Genomic DNA, 18,128 nt, shown 5'->3' with positions numbered 1-18,128 from the left:
GACGGCCGTTTCCTGGCGGTCTCGTGTCGTGTGACGCTGCGTTTCCAGACCTCGAACACACACTCACACAGGAGAGCATGTCGTCATGTCGCTTTCCACGACCAAGGGTTACACACGAGCCAAGGGTTACACACTAATGAGTCCTCCTGGCAGTGCGCACCACCTACATATCATACTAGCGGCGGGCGGCATGACCAAAACCTCATTTACAAATTACAAAAATAAAACTGGAAAATCAACCCGGGTGTTATTTATATACTATAATAGTGTTTAGTAATATTTTAAATTAGCTTTATTTTTAATAATAAAAAATAATTAGTTAAATTAATTAGTTTAATTAGTTTAATTAAAAAAAAATAATAATAATAAAAAAATTAGCTCTTTTTTTATGTTATCAGTTTCTTTTTAGTTGGTTAAATATTTTTATGTGCTGTTGACATTTTTATTAAAAAAAGATTTCTATTTAGCTTCAATTCATAATTTTTTTTTAGTGATTTTTAAAATGGAAGCTTTTTACTGCAGGCAATAAAATAAAAATGTAACAGACTTGACTTCTCGGAATTCTTGGAATTGCACAATAGAGTTCACAATTCTGAGAAAAAATTGTTTCGGAATGGCGACTTGACTTCTCGGAATTGCACAATTCATTGTTACATTTCACACTTCTGTGAAAAAAAAATGTGACAAAAATAATTGAGATTAATTACATGGTGAAAACAAGCTTCCATTAGTACTTTAACTGAAATAAAACAAGTTAAAGGCAACATTTATTATTTTAAAAAATATTTTATAAAATATATCACATCTTATTTTAGCTTTTTTCCAATAAAGCAAAACATTAAGTTTTAGGTAACAACAATATATTTTTTTGTCCTAGCATAATATCTACTTTTCATAAGGAAAGTGCTATTGAACAACCAGTTGCGCCAGCACAGATAATTACGTATGTAAATATAACTTTTTAGTGAGGTTTTATTGATGGTTGAAATAGAGAATGGATGTTAAAGTTAATTGATAGTTGTATTTGAGTGACTAATTATAACATTTTATATTGTAATTCACCTGCTCGGGGACTGCAGATGGAAACTAGCTTAAGCTAAATCTGCTGCAAAGCATCTTTAATTAATGTTTTTTTTGCACATTGTCCCAGTTGAAATAAATAAATAAATGAAATGAAAAGAAAAATGAAGTCATACTCAATCATAATCATCACACTCAACACTAAACCCTTTCAGATGTACAAACAACCCTTTTGCAATCATGAATTTGAATACAATAAATCCAATCTTTATTCAAATCCCACAACTATCTATAACATGGTCTGTTCTGACTTAGACCAAAACACACACATTTACCCCAAACCTCATCTGTTTATATACGACTTTGCCTTTATACCTAAACAATCCTGATCAGATTTATCCGGTTGGCAGCTCTACATAACACTGAGAACATCTGGAGCTGATCCGCTTCGACACGATTGGTAGCACCACGACTGCGGAGCGTTCGATCAGATTTCTCGGACCTCACTGGTCTCGTACGTCAAGTCGCTCCGGCTGCACGAGTTTTAGCGATGCGATTGGTTCGGGAGATGCTCACCTCTTGGGAATGTGCTGTCCGGCCCAGGTAATGGTGACGGTGTATTTGCCAGGTGTGTGTGGATAGTATTCATATGCGTACACACCATCTGAGACGTCCTTCTGTTTCACAGGCTCCTCTAGGCCTTCTGCAAGAGAACAAAAAACATGTACTATTTAATCAAACTATTAGAGAAGAATAAGAGGACCTCATAGATACTTTACTATGAATCATACACTGAAGATTATGATGATAAATCGGGATCGCCTTTGCTCGAAGCCCCTTCGAGTCCAGTGCAAATTCCAAAGAGATAAACTTGAGTCAGTGAAGCATCTGTGACCCGGTCGGGTCATTAATCACAGTCAGTGAAGCTGACGTTTGACCTTTTTGATATGGGTAGATGGTGCCATCTGGGCAAAAGAGTCTGGGAAGCTAACTCCAAATACACAATCAACATGAAAAAGTGCCATGCTACTAACATGGTCATTTATTACCGAAGATTAATAGAGCAGGAGACATCGGGAACGGTTTTAAAAGTTTTGTGGTCAAGAGAGTAAACTTTTGTGCTTTATTGTTACTTACTGGTCGCCTGGCTAACGTCAGACCGAATCTTATTGACATTGAGACTGGGAAACGTTCATTTTCTCGTATTTGAGGCGTGGTTTACGAATGCCCAGAGCCGTTTATTGGGTGCTACGAATGTCTATCAAACGCGCCTGTGCGTAGCTCATAGCCAATCGTTTCAATTATACCAGATGACGCATGTAGAGCGACAGAAATTAGATTTATTTGCACTCTAAACTACTTGGAACAATATCCAAGGCTGCGTCGAAAGGTAACTTCACGTCTGCCGCCATGTTTGATCCATAGGTATAAACAAACTGATGATGTCGTCATCGCCTTGCTGCTCCCTCCCCGTTCTGTGAGGCGAAAATCTGGTCCATGGTATTCAGACCGCCTAGCGGCGTGAATAAAACCGTGCTGTGTATGGGGAAACCCTGGGTAACTTACTGGGTCCTTTAACTGTGACCTTCAGATCTCCACTGCCAGCGTTACGAGTGTCCACCTTAAAATCCGCCACCTGTCGTGATCGCACACCTCTGGGCTGCAGACCTCGTCCAGTCGCACGACACGCTCCGGGAACAGACGCTGAAACACAGGAAACATGACAAGACGCTGCTTTATTGGACATTACAGCCAATTATTAACACAAAAAAAATTACAAATAAATATTAATCTATATATTTTATGCATCTATATACCCATGTATGTAACGTTTATAGTGTAAGTTAAAGTATTAAAGTTTATTACATATTAATATTAATGTTATTTATTTTTTAAATTTATTTATTTTTTTAATTTATTTTTTATTTTTAAGTATTTTAAAGTAAATTTATTATATATATATATTTGTAAAATATATTTATGTTTTATTATATACAGTATATATACACAGTATATATATATATATATATACATTATATAAATATATAATTTTTAATATGTACAATATATATATATATTTTTATGTACTTTATATATATATATATATAGTACTATATATTTTTTTTAATGTACTATATATATATATATATATATATATATATATAGTACTATATATATTTTTTATGTACTATATATATATATACACACTACATAATATATATATATATATATATATAGTACATAAAAATAAATAAATAAATATACATGCACACATATATATATATATATATATATACATATACACACACACATATGTATGTGTGTATGTATATTTTACACGCAAATTTATGTAATGCATGTTTTAAACATTTTTTATATGAAATAAAGTGGCAAACATAGTGCAATTACTAGAACATGCAGTATAAAACACCACAATATATAATCCACTACAACATAATTCCTCAAAATCTTCACCCCAATTTCTGAACGTGGTTAAAGAAAATTAACGTCTTGGTATGTCTGTCAGCCAATCAGGATCAAGAATTTCAAATATGACGAGGTATAAGCTTAAATGAACTGAAACCCTCTCTTCTGGCAGCCTGCGGATCTGCTGTTTTCATCCAAAATCCTTCTGCGTAATACCAGACATACAATTAAACACTCCATTATTACCCTACCATTATACATTATGAAGTCCTGTAATGTTTCCAGAACACCAGAATAGTGTCCACAGAGAGCGAGCCAAAACCCACATTCAGCGTAATAGCATCTGTGCCGGAGAGTGAGGTGGATCCCCGCTCCGCTCTCTCATTAGCTTCAGATGTGCGTCAGGGTGGAGCGGGACGGCCGAGTGCCATCGAGACACAAAGCTTCATTCATCCCGAGCCGTCGTGACAGAAACACAAATATAGACTGACTTTATGATGTCAAACTCTAAAAATACACCCCAACCTACTGTAAGAGTCGTCTGAACATTGATGAGAATATGCACCAATTTTAATGCATGTTATTCATTTACTTCTAGATTTCCACTTATCTTTATTCATAGTAGAGTTTTTAGGATTAGGAAATATATCAAGAGCCAAATGGATTTACTTAATGGATTGTAATGTAACTCTTTAATTTGCTTGTGAAACGTCCTGAAATAACATCTTGCGCAGTTAAAGTAAAAATATCTGCTCAAATGCATAAGCCATTTTCCTGTGGGGCTCGTTTGGGTTTACGGCACATCATGTGGCTGATTTCCTCGTTCAGTGGTTCACGTGTTCTGGTTCCTGAGCTCATGCTCGTCAAACCCTGCCCCACTACAATTGCTTTAAACATCCAAAAATGATCGACAGGATCCTATGGGAACACTAAAGCTACTGTCCTCACAAAACCATGAAGAAAAATATAGAGCTGATGCATGAAATGAAAAAAGAAAAGTGACTGTTATAGGGGAACATGAACAGACTGCTTGAACAATTTGGTGAAAAAAGTATAGAAAATAATATTACAAGTATAATAATAATTTGAGATGCACACAAGACACGACTCGTGTGGCACTAGTTTTAAAAAAGAAGAAATCTTCCAATCCACATCACTGGATTTAACAATGTTGCAAACAAATTAAATGGCAAAAACAAGCCTGTAAAATCATGAGCATGATAGCGTTTAACCAACTAAAGTTAAAACAGAACTGCTGCACATTACCTGCGTCGGAAAAGGGGTTTCAGGGAAAAGGAATTTGGTGTTTTACAAGGTTTAAAGCATTTAGTGACGCACAGATTCACTAGTCCACAAGCAGAAAATAGACAAAGTGTAGCAGCGACTGCACAGAATCTCTTTTTAGAGCTTCAGAAATAACAAAAACAACAAAAAGTGCATGAAAAAAAAACAATGCATATATTTGATTTTCAATTTCTTTCTATTACACGGCAAACAAACACCATTCTAACGGTGTTAGGATAAAAGATAATGGAAATGAAGGCTAACCTTAAAGGAGTAGTTCACTTTTGAAAAAGCTTTTGCTGATAATTTACTCACCCCCATGTCATCCAAGATGTCCATGTCTTTCTTTCTTCAGTCGAAAAGAAATGAAGGTTTTTGATGAAAACATTCCAGGATTTTTCTCCACATAATGGACTTCAATGGGGTCCAAACGGTTCAAGGTCCAAAAGACATTTTCAGTGCAAACTGCAAACTGTTCAAAGGGCTTTAAACGACATCAACGACATGAATAAGAGTCTTATCAAACGAAACGATCAGTCATTTATAAAATAAATACAAAAGTTTTATAAGCACAAAAGCACGTCCTTGGGTACTTTGAAAGGCGCTATATAAATTAAAGTCATTATTATTATTAAATGCTCATCTTGCACTGTTCTGATGTGTGACTCTCCTGTTCGAACTCGTTCATCAAAATGAACGAATCTTTTCCAGAGTCAAATCGTTCATTTTGTTCGTTGAATGAACCAAATGACTCGAAAAAAGATTCGCTCATTTTGATGAACGACTTCGAACAGGAGAGTCACAAACGCGCATCACAGAAAAGAGCAAGGCGACCATTTGTGCTTCCAAAACGTAAACTTTGTTATTTATTTATTAAATGAGCGATCGTTTCGCTTGATAAGACTCTGAAAGTTTCTTTTGGACCTTGAACCGTTTGGACCCCATTGAAGTCCATTATATGGTTTTCATCAAAAACCTTCATTTTTTTTCGACTGAGGAAAGAAAGACATGGACATCTTGGATGACATGGGGGTGAGTAAATAATCAGCAAAAGTTTTTTTTAAAGTGAACTACTCCTTTAAAATGGCATGACGCGTCGGCTTTAAAGAAGTTGGCGGCATCACACACACCACAAACGAGTGCTCTGGTCAACTGCGGCTCTTTTACACGCATTTTATAGTGTGTTGCAGAATCCCATAATTGCTACATGCAATTACTAGAGTCTTTCCCTTCAGCAAGAACACAACTGTATGAGGCAATCCACACATCCGAGACCCTAAAACACAGCGCTAATTCACTTACCTTTACATTTATAACCAGCACATAGCACTGTTTAATGAAAAACACTAATAAACTCTTGCATTCCTTGTCTCACCAGTGCGTTTAAACTAATTGCATGCTCAGAAAGAGGGCGCTGGGTAAAGTACCTGGGCCGACGGTGACGGTGAAGGGGCTTTTAGGGATGGCGATGCCTCCAAATGTAATGTTGATGATGTGAGGACCAGCCTGGACCGGTTTGTATGTGCAACGGAAGATGCTTTCCCCCTTGTCCTCCATGATGGCCTCCACGGTGTTTTTATTACCCAGAGCGTCTTTAATGACGGCAGTCACGTCGCCCACTCCGGCACCTGGTTAACACAGAGACTTCAACACTGGTTTTCTTCAAGAAAACGATCCTATAAACGAGTCAGAAATGTCAGACCTGCAGTGTAGATGTCAAAGTACGTGGGTTTGTTGGCGACGTTGCCCAGCGGCTCCAGTCCGGGTCCTTTAGCCGTGACTTTAGTGGGGTCTCCCTGGGCTTTGTCCACGTTCACCTCAAACGGGCTCTTTGGGATTTGCTGTCCAGCGAAAAGCACAGTGACCTGAGGATTGCACAAATAATGTCAGTCTATTTCACAGAAAAGTGAATGGAAACAGATTTGCCGTTTATTTACACATAATAGACCAGACGGACTGTTTTTAGTCATATACGCCTATGTGACTTTTATGAAATGTAAATGTGCTGAACGGGACGACAGCATGGAAGAAAAAAAACAGTTTGGACAACAATAGATCAGTGATTCCCAAACACTCACTCAAAATGACAAAAAAAAGCCTCTTTTTCTCACCAAATTGATCAATTATTTGATTAAAATAATACAGTAACGATGTGAAATATTACAGTTTAAAAAAGTTGTTTTCTACGTAAATATATAGTAAACTATGTATTTAATAGTAATATATATAGTAAACTATATATTTAATATATTTAATTAAATTGGGACATTTAAATGTTCAACAATATTATTGATCTGTGTTGTACTACTTTCATGTTATCACTGTGAAGCTGCTTTGATACAATCTGTATTGTAAAAAGCGCTACATAAATAAATGTGACTTGACTTTATCTTGACTTAAACTAATTTATTCTTGTGATTAAATCTGAATTTTCAGCTGAGTGTCACATGATCCTTCAGAAATCAATCATTCTAATATGATGATTTGCTGCTCAAGAAACATTTCTGATTATTATTAATGTTGGAATGAGTCGTGCTGCTTCACATCGTTGTCATCAGGATTCTTTGGTGAATTTAAAGCATTTAATTGAAAGTCAAATTTGCTGCATTATAAATGTCTTTACTGTCTCTTTTGATCAATTAAATGCTTCTTTTTTGAATAAAAGTACTAAATGCTTTCTTTTCTTTTTAATCGGACTAAGCCTAAACCTTTGAATGGTTTTTCACAGAAATATTAAGCAGCAAATCGATCATAATTGTAGACAACAGGTTGAGAAGCACTGCTTTAGATCTTGACCTTGTGCGGTCCCATGACCTGAGGGATGTACGTCACGCTGAAGGTCTTTTTGCCTTCGTTGAGCACAGGTTTGACCTCTTCTCTTCGGCCCTCGGGGTCCTCAACATAGACCATGACCTGACCTTGACCTGCGCTGAAGGTGTCCACAGTGAACACAGCCGGACGCATCACCCGGTTCCCGGTCGGCTCAATACCTGCACACACACAGAGAGCATACAAAATTTAAAAAAAATCAGAGTTGACACCCATTCACACAACAATAAAGATAACTAAAAATATAATAAAAATCATTGTAAATGTAAAATAATAGCAGAGTCCACGCCGATCCACATTAATCCTCTTCTTTGTTGCATAATTTATGCTCAAAAAGAAACACATCAGATCGAAAACAGCAGTCAAAAAGTTAAAAGTTACTTCGTAATGGTCTAAAAATACTCAGTTTTTAGTTTGAGGCAAACCGCACAAACCCCCACAACCACACAGGCCCTCTGAGCTCATAAAACACTTTATTTCCAAACAGTGATTCAATTTACCACTGAAATCAAAAGTTCTCTACAGGGAACATGCGAGTTAAGAACCAAGGGGAACTGTGTGGCGTTTAGTTTGTAGTGCTTTCAGAGAGGACATCATCACTTAATGGAAAAATAACATAAATATGACATTTTCATTCTCTGCTGTAAATTATACGCTGGTTCAAAAACAGAAAGCACTGCAAACCTTGTGGTTCATTTTAGTCATTTAGGTCACAGAAAAGTTGTAGAGGTATGAGAATCAGAACTCTTAAACTCATTAGCCACCGTTTTTACAGCTTAACCCTCATTTCTGACCGAAAAATTTTCTGTTTTGAATTTCTAAAAATCACGGCTTCATCGGAATGTTATGAAACTTGGTGACTTTTATGGCATTATGTATGCGAATACAAAAAAAAAATTGAGGTCATGATCCGAGCATGCCAAGTGGTCGTAAAAAAAAGTCACACTTGTTGTCTTCGGTCAAAAATGACCCCCATAGGAAATGAATGGGAAATTGACAAAAAAAAAAATCTCTGAATTTTTATATGTGCAATCTACAAATCGTCCACAATTCTAAAAAAAAGTACACCGCAGGAAAGGGGTGACACTCTACAACATCTAGAGTGCAAAACAGACAAACCCACCTACACACATAAAAACTTTTATACATATACACACCAATAAATTGATTACAAAAAGTATGTTTTGAATTTTTAAAAATCACAGCTTCATCTGAGTGTTACGAAACTTGGTGACTTTTATGGCATTATGCATGTGAACACACAAAAAAATTGAGGTCATGATCTGAGCATGCTAAGTGGTCGTAAAAAAATAGTCACACTTGTGGTCTTTGGTCAAAAATGACCTCCAAAGGAAATTAATGGGAAATTGACAAAAACACAAAAATTCACAAATTTTAATTTATTTTTCTTACATTTTTTTTTTTTATAAAAAATCGTTTTTGAGATTGTTTCAAATATATTCAAATCCACCCAAAAAAAAAAAAAAAAAAAGAAAAAGTGTTCATAAACATCTGGGGAATTCACATGCTTCTCCATTGAGTTACACCATGATTCTACGCCTTTTCTCTATACTGTAACCAGATGGTGCTAATTTTCTTCAAAAAAAATTTTTTCCTGAAGGCCTAGACTCTATATTAAACTAAAATACTGCATTAATTTTTTTTTTTTTAATAATATATATGAAGAGTTCAGATGCAAAAGCCTCTAAATGCCATTTGAAATTTTCTTCTTTAATGATAATTTTTATCAAACTTGTATTTTTAAGTTCAGTAATTTCACTTAAATGGCAATGATAATTACCTATTAATTGTTATTTAAGTGAAATTACTGAACTTAAATATACAAGTTTGATAAAAATCATCATTAAAGAAGAAAATTTCAAATGGCATTTAGAGGCTTTTGCATCTGAACTCTTCATATATATATATATATATATATATATATATATATATATATATACACATATGAAGAGAATCACACACCGTATATATATATATATATAGATATATATATATATATATATAGATATAGATATATATATAGATATAGATAGATATATATATATATATATATATAGATATATATATAGAAATATAGATATATTTTTCCATGGCAAAAATAGACCATAAATATTGCATAAATGTTAATAAATTCAATCAAATTGTCTCAAAATACTAAATTACAAAGAATAAATATTATAGAACAAAAATAAATTGCATTGGTTTTACTGGGATGGAGGAAATTACATTTTTAGGTGTCCGGTCACTTTTGACCGGGAGGATAACAAGTGTGACTCTGAAACGAAGAGCACCTGAGGCACATTTCCAATCCATCCATCACAAAACCTGACAGAGCTGTGCTTTATTCAAACGGTACTAACGAATACGACCAAACTCAATATTAACAGAAAGCAGGAGACATCACAGATCAACGTCAAATCTCGTCACGCCACATTGATTATACTGGGACACTTCAGTCTCTGAGAAAGTCTCTGATCGTAACGCTCCATTTAAAAACAATAACCTGAAACTCTGGAATGATGACCTGAATCTGTGCTAATCTTAAACATATCTAGGTGTTTCATAGATAACGCTAGGTGTAACTAGGCAATAAATAAACATGAGACAACAGGAATATCCGTAAGCTAAAGCGTCTCACCTGGGCCGTACGCGCGTGCCTTCTTAGGGTTGAGTTTGGGTTTGAGAGGGGCTCCGGGCTTCAGTTTGCCTTTCGGGAACTGGGACAAATACGTCATAACTGACTGCTCGTCCACACTGGGGTCAATGATCTCCTCTGGAGCAATAACCTGGAACGACAGACAGTGTTGAAGCAAAACGCGAGACTAGTAGTTTGATTCCTGAAGAGTGAAAACGGTTTAAAACACAAAGTTTGGTGTGTTGTGTTGATGCAAACTCTGCAATCATTTGTTAACGGATTAGTTCACTTTTGAAAAAACTTTTGCTGATAATTTACTCACCCCCATGTCATCCAAGATGTCCATGTCTTTCTTTCTTCAGTCGAAAAGAAATGAAGGTTTTTAATGAAAACGTTCCAGGATTTTTCTCCATATAATGGACTTCAATGGGGTCCAAACGGTTCAAGCTCCAAAAGAAACTTTAAGTACAAACTGCAAACTTGTTCAAAGGGCTTTAACCATTCCAGACGATGAATAAGGGTCTTTTTCCGAGTCATTTGGTTCATTCGGCGAAAGAAACGAACGAATCGATTCGGAAAAAGATTTGTTCATTTTGTTGAACGAGATCGAACAGGAGAGTCACGAACGTGCATCACAGAACAGAGCAAGGCGAGCGTTTAATCTTATAAAACTTAAACTTTGTTATTTTTTTAAAAAAATGAGCGTCTGGAATCGTTTAAAGCCCTTTGAACAGTTTGCAGTTTGTACTGAAAGTGTCTTTTGGACCTTAAACCGTTTGGACCCCATTGAAGTCCATTATATGGAGAAAAATCCTGGAACGTTTTCATTAAAAACCTTCATTTCTTTTCGACCGAAGAAAGAAAGACATGGACATCTTGGATGACATGGGGGCGAGTAAATTATCAGCAAAAGTTTTATAAAAGTGAACTACTCCTTTAACAAACATGTTATCATTACTTCAAATAAGCTCATCGTTTCTGCCTTAAATTATGACATTGTTTAAATTAAAATATTTTTAGCCAACTAACTTTGTATACAGGTGAGATATTATGTGATGATTATGGATTACAGCTTATGACAACCACAATATAGAATATTGTAAAAAAGTTTAGAACTATAAGCCATAATCATCAAAATTATAACAAAGGCTTGAAATATCTCACTTTGCATGTAATGAGTCTATATAATATATTAGCTTCACCTTTTAAGTTGAATTACTGAAATAAATGAACTTTTTGGTGATATTCAAATTTTTCAAGTTTCGCCTGTATAATGTACATTTCTAAAATGCATAACTTAGTCACCTCTGACAACAAATCACTAAATTGTAATGTGGACTCAGTGCATGTGTATTGTTAAAAGCGCTATACAGATAAACGTGAAATCAATTCAATTGAATTAATGAAAAACCTTCCGCTTCACGAGTAAAATGAAAATCATGCACATGTAACTGAAGCGGATCAGCGAAACACACGTGTGTTTGCTGAGGTGTGATTGAGGTGCGGTGACTATCCTATTAACTTGAAAGCAAACACACGGTGTATTTCTAATGCATTTGTACATGTGCGCCTAACCCACGGCCCTTATTCTTATCGGAGGATGATATTGAGCTGTTAGCATGAGCGGAGGAAAAGAGAACCTTTACAGTACTGGCATAGCAACAGATTTGTGGCGCCTTAATGCTGATTAATTAGTCTCATCCTGGGGTTAAAGGTCACGGGCTCACCTGTGGAATTCCCAGCCAATCATCAGCGAGCTGCATGGCCTCCGTGGCGTTCTCCACTGGCTTATTCGAGTCCCAGATCTCCCAGTCAGGACATAGGCCTTAAAAAAAAAACACATTTATAACTCCTGACCCAAGTATAAGCAATATTTAACAAGTCAGTCTTGGCGAACACATACTGAGTACTAAATGTGACAGGAATACTGAAAAGCTTGAAGAGTTTTTTATATAATTATCTAATGATTATCATAAAACATGCACTAAAAGGTCCTGAATTACGAATAATACTACATTAAAGTCCCCCTGTGGTGAAAATCAAGCTTTTAAGTGTTGTTTATGCGTCTATGTGGTGTGTTTAATACGCTTTAAGACAAACCATGCGTCAAGTCGACAGGATTGCTGGGTATTTCTTCCTTAAATACTGCAGTGAACCAAAGGCGGTCTCAAAAACATGGTTTAAAAATCGCCGGTGTTTCTGACGTCACAAACGACCTTGTAACCAATCAGATCAACGTGAGTGGAGGCGGGGCTTATTTGCATATTCATAGAACCCCGTATCCTAAATGAGGCAATGGTGTCGAGTTACATTCAAGAAAAATTCAAGGAATAAAAATGTTTCAAATGTCCAGGGGACTTTAATGTTTTAAGCAGAAACAGTTCTGGACTAATTCACAGATGTGTTTTGCCAGTCAAATCACTTTCTAGATAAACAGAGCAAACGAGCCCAGCTGTCCAATAAACAACAATAGCCGCACGAATGAAAGGCTCTGCATGCAAACACCTTTCCCCTCGTGGAGAACATTACGAGCTCTGAATCCTCACCTGGAGCGCAGCTGTCCACCAGAGCTCCCAGCGCCCGCCCGTTCCTCCAGTCCTGACTGAAGTTAGTGATGGGAAGGTCCGCCACTTTGTTCTGGATCCAGCCGAGCAATCTCTGCTTGGGCGTCTGTTTCTTGGCTTCGTCGTCGTCTTCGTCCTCCCAGACGGGCATGGAGATGGAGTAGTGGAGGATCAGGGTCCATATTAGACCGAGGATCAACTTCAGGTTCCCGTCCACAATCGCTTTGCTGTCTGTTGGGAGCCAAGAAAAAGAATAAACAAGCTAGTAATTAGTGCTGAAATCAAAATGATAAATAAATAAAAAGAACAAACAACTTCAAGGAGTAGTTCACTTTTGAAAAAACTTTTGCTGATGATTTACTCACCCCCATGTCATCCAAGATGTCCATGTCTTTCTTTCTTCAATTGATAAGAAATTAAGGGTTTTGATGAAAACAATCCAGGATTTCTCCATATAATGGACTTCAATGGGGTCCAAAAGACAGTTTCAGTGCAAACTGTTCAAAAGGCTTTAAACGATTCAAGACGATGAATAAGGGTCTTATCAAGCGAAACGATCGCTCATTTAATAAATAAAATAAAGGTTAAGTTTTAAAAGGCCACTTGTTTCGCTTGATAAGACCCTTATTCATCATCTTGAATCGTTTAAAGCCCTTTGAACAGTTTGCAGTTTGTACTGAAAGTGTCGTTTGGACCCCATTGAAGTCCATTATATGGTTATCATCAAAAACCTTCATTTCTTTTCGACTGAAGAAAGAAAGACATGGACATCTTGGATGACATGGGGGTGAGTAAATTATCAGCAAACGTTTTTTTAAAAGTGAACTACTCCTTTAAATGCATAAGTGACTCAAAAGAAACAAATAAATCAAAACAAAACAAAAACACAATCAAATAATAGTCAAGTAAATAAATAAAAAAAAACAAAAACAAACTGAACTAGCAAACAAAATTAAATAAATCAAATGAGCAAATACTTAAATCAATAAAAGAAATATTACAATTAATAATTTAATTAATCAAAACAAACAAATGATAAAATCATTTTTTTTTTAAAAATCAAAGCAATCAAATAAATGAATACACCAGCAATCAGATAATATAAAAGCTGGCTTTGGCAAACATTACTAATAACACAATGTAGTGGAGCAGTAAATGTGACAGGGACACTGTGTGTGATGGGCAATAGTAATGCTTTCCCTAGGCAAACACTGACTAGAAGACTAATAAATAGATAAACGGAGGGGTGACATGTCTGTAAATGACTCCACATTTTATCAATAGCCGAGAGAAGGAGATTGTGGGTTGTGTGACAGGGACCGATCAATATTCCACTCGTCAGAGAGGAAGGTCAATTTGATTCACTGGAAACCAATCTGGGACATCTCTGGCTAATCAGATCATATAACAGGTAATAAAACCTTATTTTAATTGTATAATAAATTCCATTTAAATATCTTGCACACTTCTGAAAACAAACTAGATTAAGATGTTTCTTTCCAGTATGGTCATCAGCAGTGAGCAGAGGCTGAGAAGGCTTTAGCACACTTGATATTATTAGCATGAGGACAGAGCAAATGTTTCCAGGAGGAATCCCAGCGGAGTGACTTAACTCTCCACACATCATCACCACATGCAGAAACTAGCTCAAAACGCTGTTCTTATGTTTGCTGTTCTGATACAGTGTGTGTGTGTGTGTGTGTGTGTGTGTGTGTGTGTGGACCAGCAGTATCAGTAGTCTTCTGCAAACATCAGGAATGGACCTGAACTTTAGCACACACACACACACACACACACACACACACACACACACACACACACACACACACACACACACACACACACACACAAGCAAGCAAAGCCAAAGATCAGGGGAAATCTGACAACACAAACCTCAATGCCAAACTGCATCTTCAGTCTAGATTAGTTTCTTGTGTATGGTTTTATTTATTTGTTAAAAAATATATATACCAAAAAAAAGAAAAAAAAATATTTTGATACATTTTTACAAATGTTGATATTTACATTGCGCTTATTTCAGTGAAGATATAAGTGTGTATGTGTACATATATTTTAAATCAAATAAAAAAAGTAATATTTGTAAAAATTCGTATAGAAATAAATTAAAAATATAAAATATTTTCTTAAATGAATGCATATTTTAATATGCATTTAAAATAATTAGGCAAAATATACATTTTCAAACATAAAAAAAAAACATGTATATGATCATATTAGATCAAGAATATTAATATTTTTTAATTTCATACATCTATCTATTGCATATATATATATATATATATATTCTTGCACACTTGTTTGTAAGATGTAAACACTGGTCCAGAAACACTTCCTGTTTCAGTTTGTAACTGTTTTCTTTATTTCACGTGTAAAGAAAACATCTTAAAAATGTTTGTTTAACTTTTTGATTCATATTTATATGTTCTGTTGCTTGTATTTTATCCCAGCTTTTATGTAGTGTTAAAAAACTGAAACAGGAAGTGCTTCTGGACCAGTGTTTACATCTTGTGAAATGGTCTATACATGCATGAATATGTAATATATATATATATATTTATTTACAATTATATATGTATGCATGTATACAAGCATGCATATATATTTACAATTTTTTTTAAAATATTTATGCATGTATACAAGCGTGTGTGAGTGCATGTATAACACAAAAAATATTTTTTTTATACAGTTAAAAAGATATTGATTTTTGTTAACTAGTTTGTGGTAGAAATGCATGAACCGCAGGCCTGACCCAGTGCCCGCTCTAAACTGTGGGTCAGTGGATGCCGCCACTGGTGCTCTGGAATGTTCTGGCAGTGTTTGAGGAGCCTGGAAACAAGCTCAGTGCCAGACAGGGGTTCAGCATCATTCATTAGCACTGAACAAAACCTTCCCGGCTTCCCGAGGCTCCTGCTTAATGGGATCTCCATGAGGACCTCGCCACAGGGACGCCTCGACAATAGAACCACACGACTGACGATTGTCTGCATTCAGGGAACGGCAGAATGGGTTGCCATGGCAACAAACTCCTTCATGAATAATAGATGAACGGCAGAAAGTTTCGGAAAGTTGCTGATCACACACAGAGACAGAGCCGTAAACATGCTGGGCTTTAATTGAAACGTACAGTGGTGATACAGTAACGAGGTCTTCCTCGCAACGCAACAAACAGAACGTCATCTGGGCAAGTCATTGGAGGTCAGTTGAGGAAATCCCAAGGAAAATCCTGCCTGGAAACGCACTCAATACTACAAGCATTTCCTACATGACAGGAAAATCTGAGACGGACACTTTAAAACTGCTTAAGATAACGAGCTGAGACAAGTGCTTGGAAATACACCAACACATCTGCGTATCTGCTGTTCCATTAGTCTCACTATCAGAAACACTCATTCCAACCGGATGACATCCAACGAGGACACATCCAAACAGATGGCTGAAAACCGTGATTACAAAGACTGACATAATCCAATTACGAGACTACACAACCGGTCATCACATGTTACACCCAGAAATGAGTCAGTATGATCTGAGAGCACACAAAAACATATTAATACAAACAGTATTAATACAAACTAAAGATCCAGAGCATCACACACAAAGAGAAGGAAGTGAATTTACCAAGAAAAACAAGCAAAGCTTGGTCGTTAGAGGCCAGTTAGAAGTTTTTGGGCTCTCCTAGAACAGGTTTTCCTGCTCAAATGTTGTTTATTTTCCTCATATTCTCCATTGTTGCGTCAGTATCGCTCTCTATGAAGCCCCTCCTTCTGTAAAGCACACTGTGCTCTGATTGGTCGGCTGGAGCAGTGTGTTGTGATTGGACGAGAGCTTTGAGTGTGTTTGGGGAAATGTCCCGCCCCTTTCCATAACTGCCCGTTTAACAAACTATTAACCAACTCAACCAGGCCCCGCCCCTTTAATCTGCATATGATTTATTTGAATGAGGAATATTGTGACGTGTTCGTTCGGGTCATGTATGTAAAGCCTGAAGCTTTATTAACGAATCGATGTCTGGACAGATCAACAAATGCTCATGAAACCGAAGGGCTAGCTGGAGCCGGCTCCTCCCTGACCTGGTCAAACAAGGTCAAATCACCGTTTTGTTGACCGAGATCCAAAATAACTGCGTTTAATCAAACTACTGCTTTTAAAACGGCTACAGCACATCTATTGCAATTTACACGTCTCATTTTGAGATTGATATGCATGTAAATATTGAGTCATTGCAGCTCATAAACTTTATAAAGTGGATGACCTTGACCTTAAAATGTCAAAGTTGTAAATCTGAATTGCAGTTATGCAAAAATGAATGGCAGCTATCCACTAAACTAGTCTAAAACACGACGCATTTCACTCCAAAAATTACACAACAGAAGAAATCGTGTTTTGAATGTTAAGGCAAATAATTTCACGACTATTTATGCAATTTAAACACTTGTTGTGCAGTAATTTACTAGGGCTGGGTATTGACACAAATTTCACAATTCGACTCGATTTTGATTCACAAGCTTGCAATTCGATTCGATTCAATATTGATTATTTTGGATATCAGTTACAATAAATGGCAAATTTTCTCAAGGGAATCAAATCTCTTAACTAATGCTGTAAACTATAGGAGTCTAGTTGGGCTTCATTAGCCTAATATGAAGGTAATAATGAACTGTTTTGTAGCTATACACACACTTAAATTACACTTATTTATTTTTATAATCAGAAGATTATATGAAATATGAACATTTAAATGGTGGCTGTCATAAAAACTTGCCAGATTTATTCAAATATGCATTAAATATTGAAGAATATTAAGATTATAATGCATATGTAATATGGTGTATATATTTAGCAAAATGCTCCTCTCTGGAGTTATTTTTTTCTAGCTGATTAACGAGTTTATGGGTTTTCTGAGGTAAATATGACGATGACATTGATTACAAGCTGTTTAACTGACGTCTTTCCACGGTTGAAACGCTGATTGAGCGAATCAAAGTGACATGATACGGATTTCGATAAGCCACAGCGCCAAAACGATATTTATGTTTTTGAATTTCTAAAGAAAATGGACGTGATTTGAAAATTGAGACTTTGTTTCATATCAATAGTAACAAACGACAAAGATTATTGAGATTTTTTGGATGCGCACAGTATACGCAAGAATCGATTAATATCGAGAAATCGATATTTATTACCCAGCCCTATAATTTACAGATACACACACTATTAAAATGTGAATCTAATGAGAATCATAAAGAATAATGGGAATTGCAGAAGAGACCATAAGTTTCACTTTCATGACAATTATGCACACAATTCCCAGTAGATTTGTGCGGTGA

General features: G+C 36.0%; 1 protein-coding gene across 3 annotated transcripts in view; it reads right to left on the bottom strand.

Annotated features, from left to right (window-relative positions):
* The window catches only part of flnba (filamin B a), an 87,715-nt gene that overhangs the window by 42,025 nt on the left and 27,562 nt on the right, over positions 1-18,128 (bottom strand). For all 3 annotated transcript variants that reach the window (XM_089124909.1, XM_039673601.2, XM_039673602.2), the window contains exons 2-9: positions 12,763-13,011; positions 11,944-12,041; positions 10,220-10,367; positions 7,528-7,721; positions 6,434-6,596; positions 6,159-6,359; positions 2,587-2,724; positions 1,597-1,723 (exon numbers count right to left, since the gene is read on the bottom strand). In XM_089124909.1, the coding sequence (XP_088981035.1) occupies positions 1,597-1,723; positions 2,587-2,724; positions 6,159-6,359; positions 6,434-6,596; positions 7,528-7,721; positions 10,220-10,367; positions 11,944-12,041; positions 12,763-13,011 (1,318 nt within the window). The remainder of the gene's footprint in view (positions 1-1,596; positions 1,724-2,586; positions 2,725-6,158; positions 6,360-6,433; positions 6,597-7,527; positions 7,722-10,219; positions 10,368-11,943; positions 12,042-12,762; positions 13,012-18,128) is intronic.

The sequence above is a fragment of the Pimephales promelas genome, chromosome 21 (genome assembly GCF_988280905.1).
Source record: "Pimephales promelas chromosome 21, fPimPro1.hap1.1, whole genome shotgun sequence".
Classification (NCBI taxonomy): Eukaryota; Metazoa; Chordata; class Actinopteri; order Cypriniformes; family Leuciscidae; genus Pimephales; species Pimephales promelas.
This window is presented reverse-complemented; position numbering and strand designations above follow the sequence as displayed.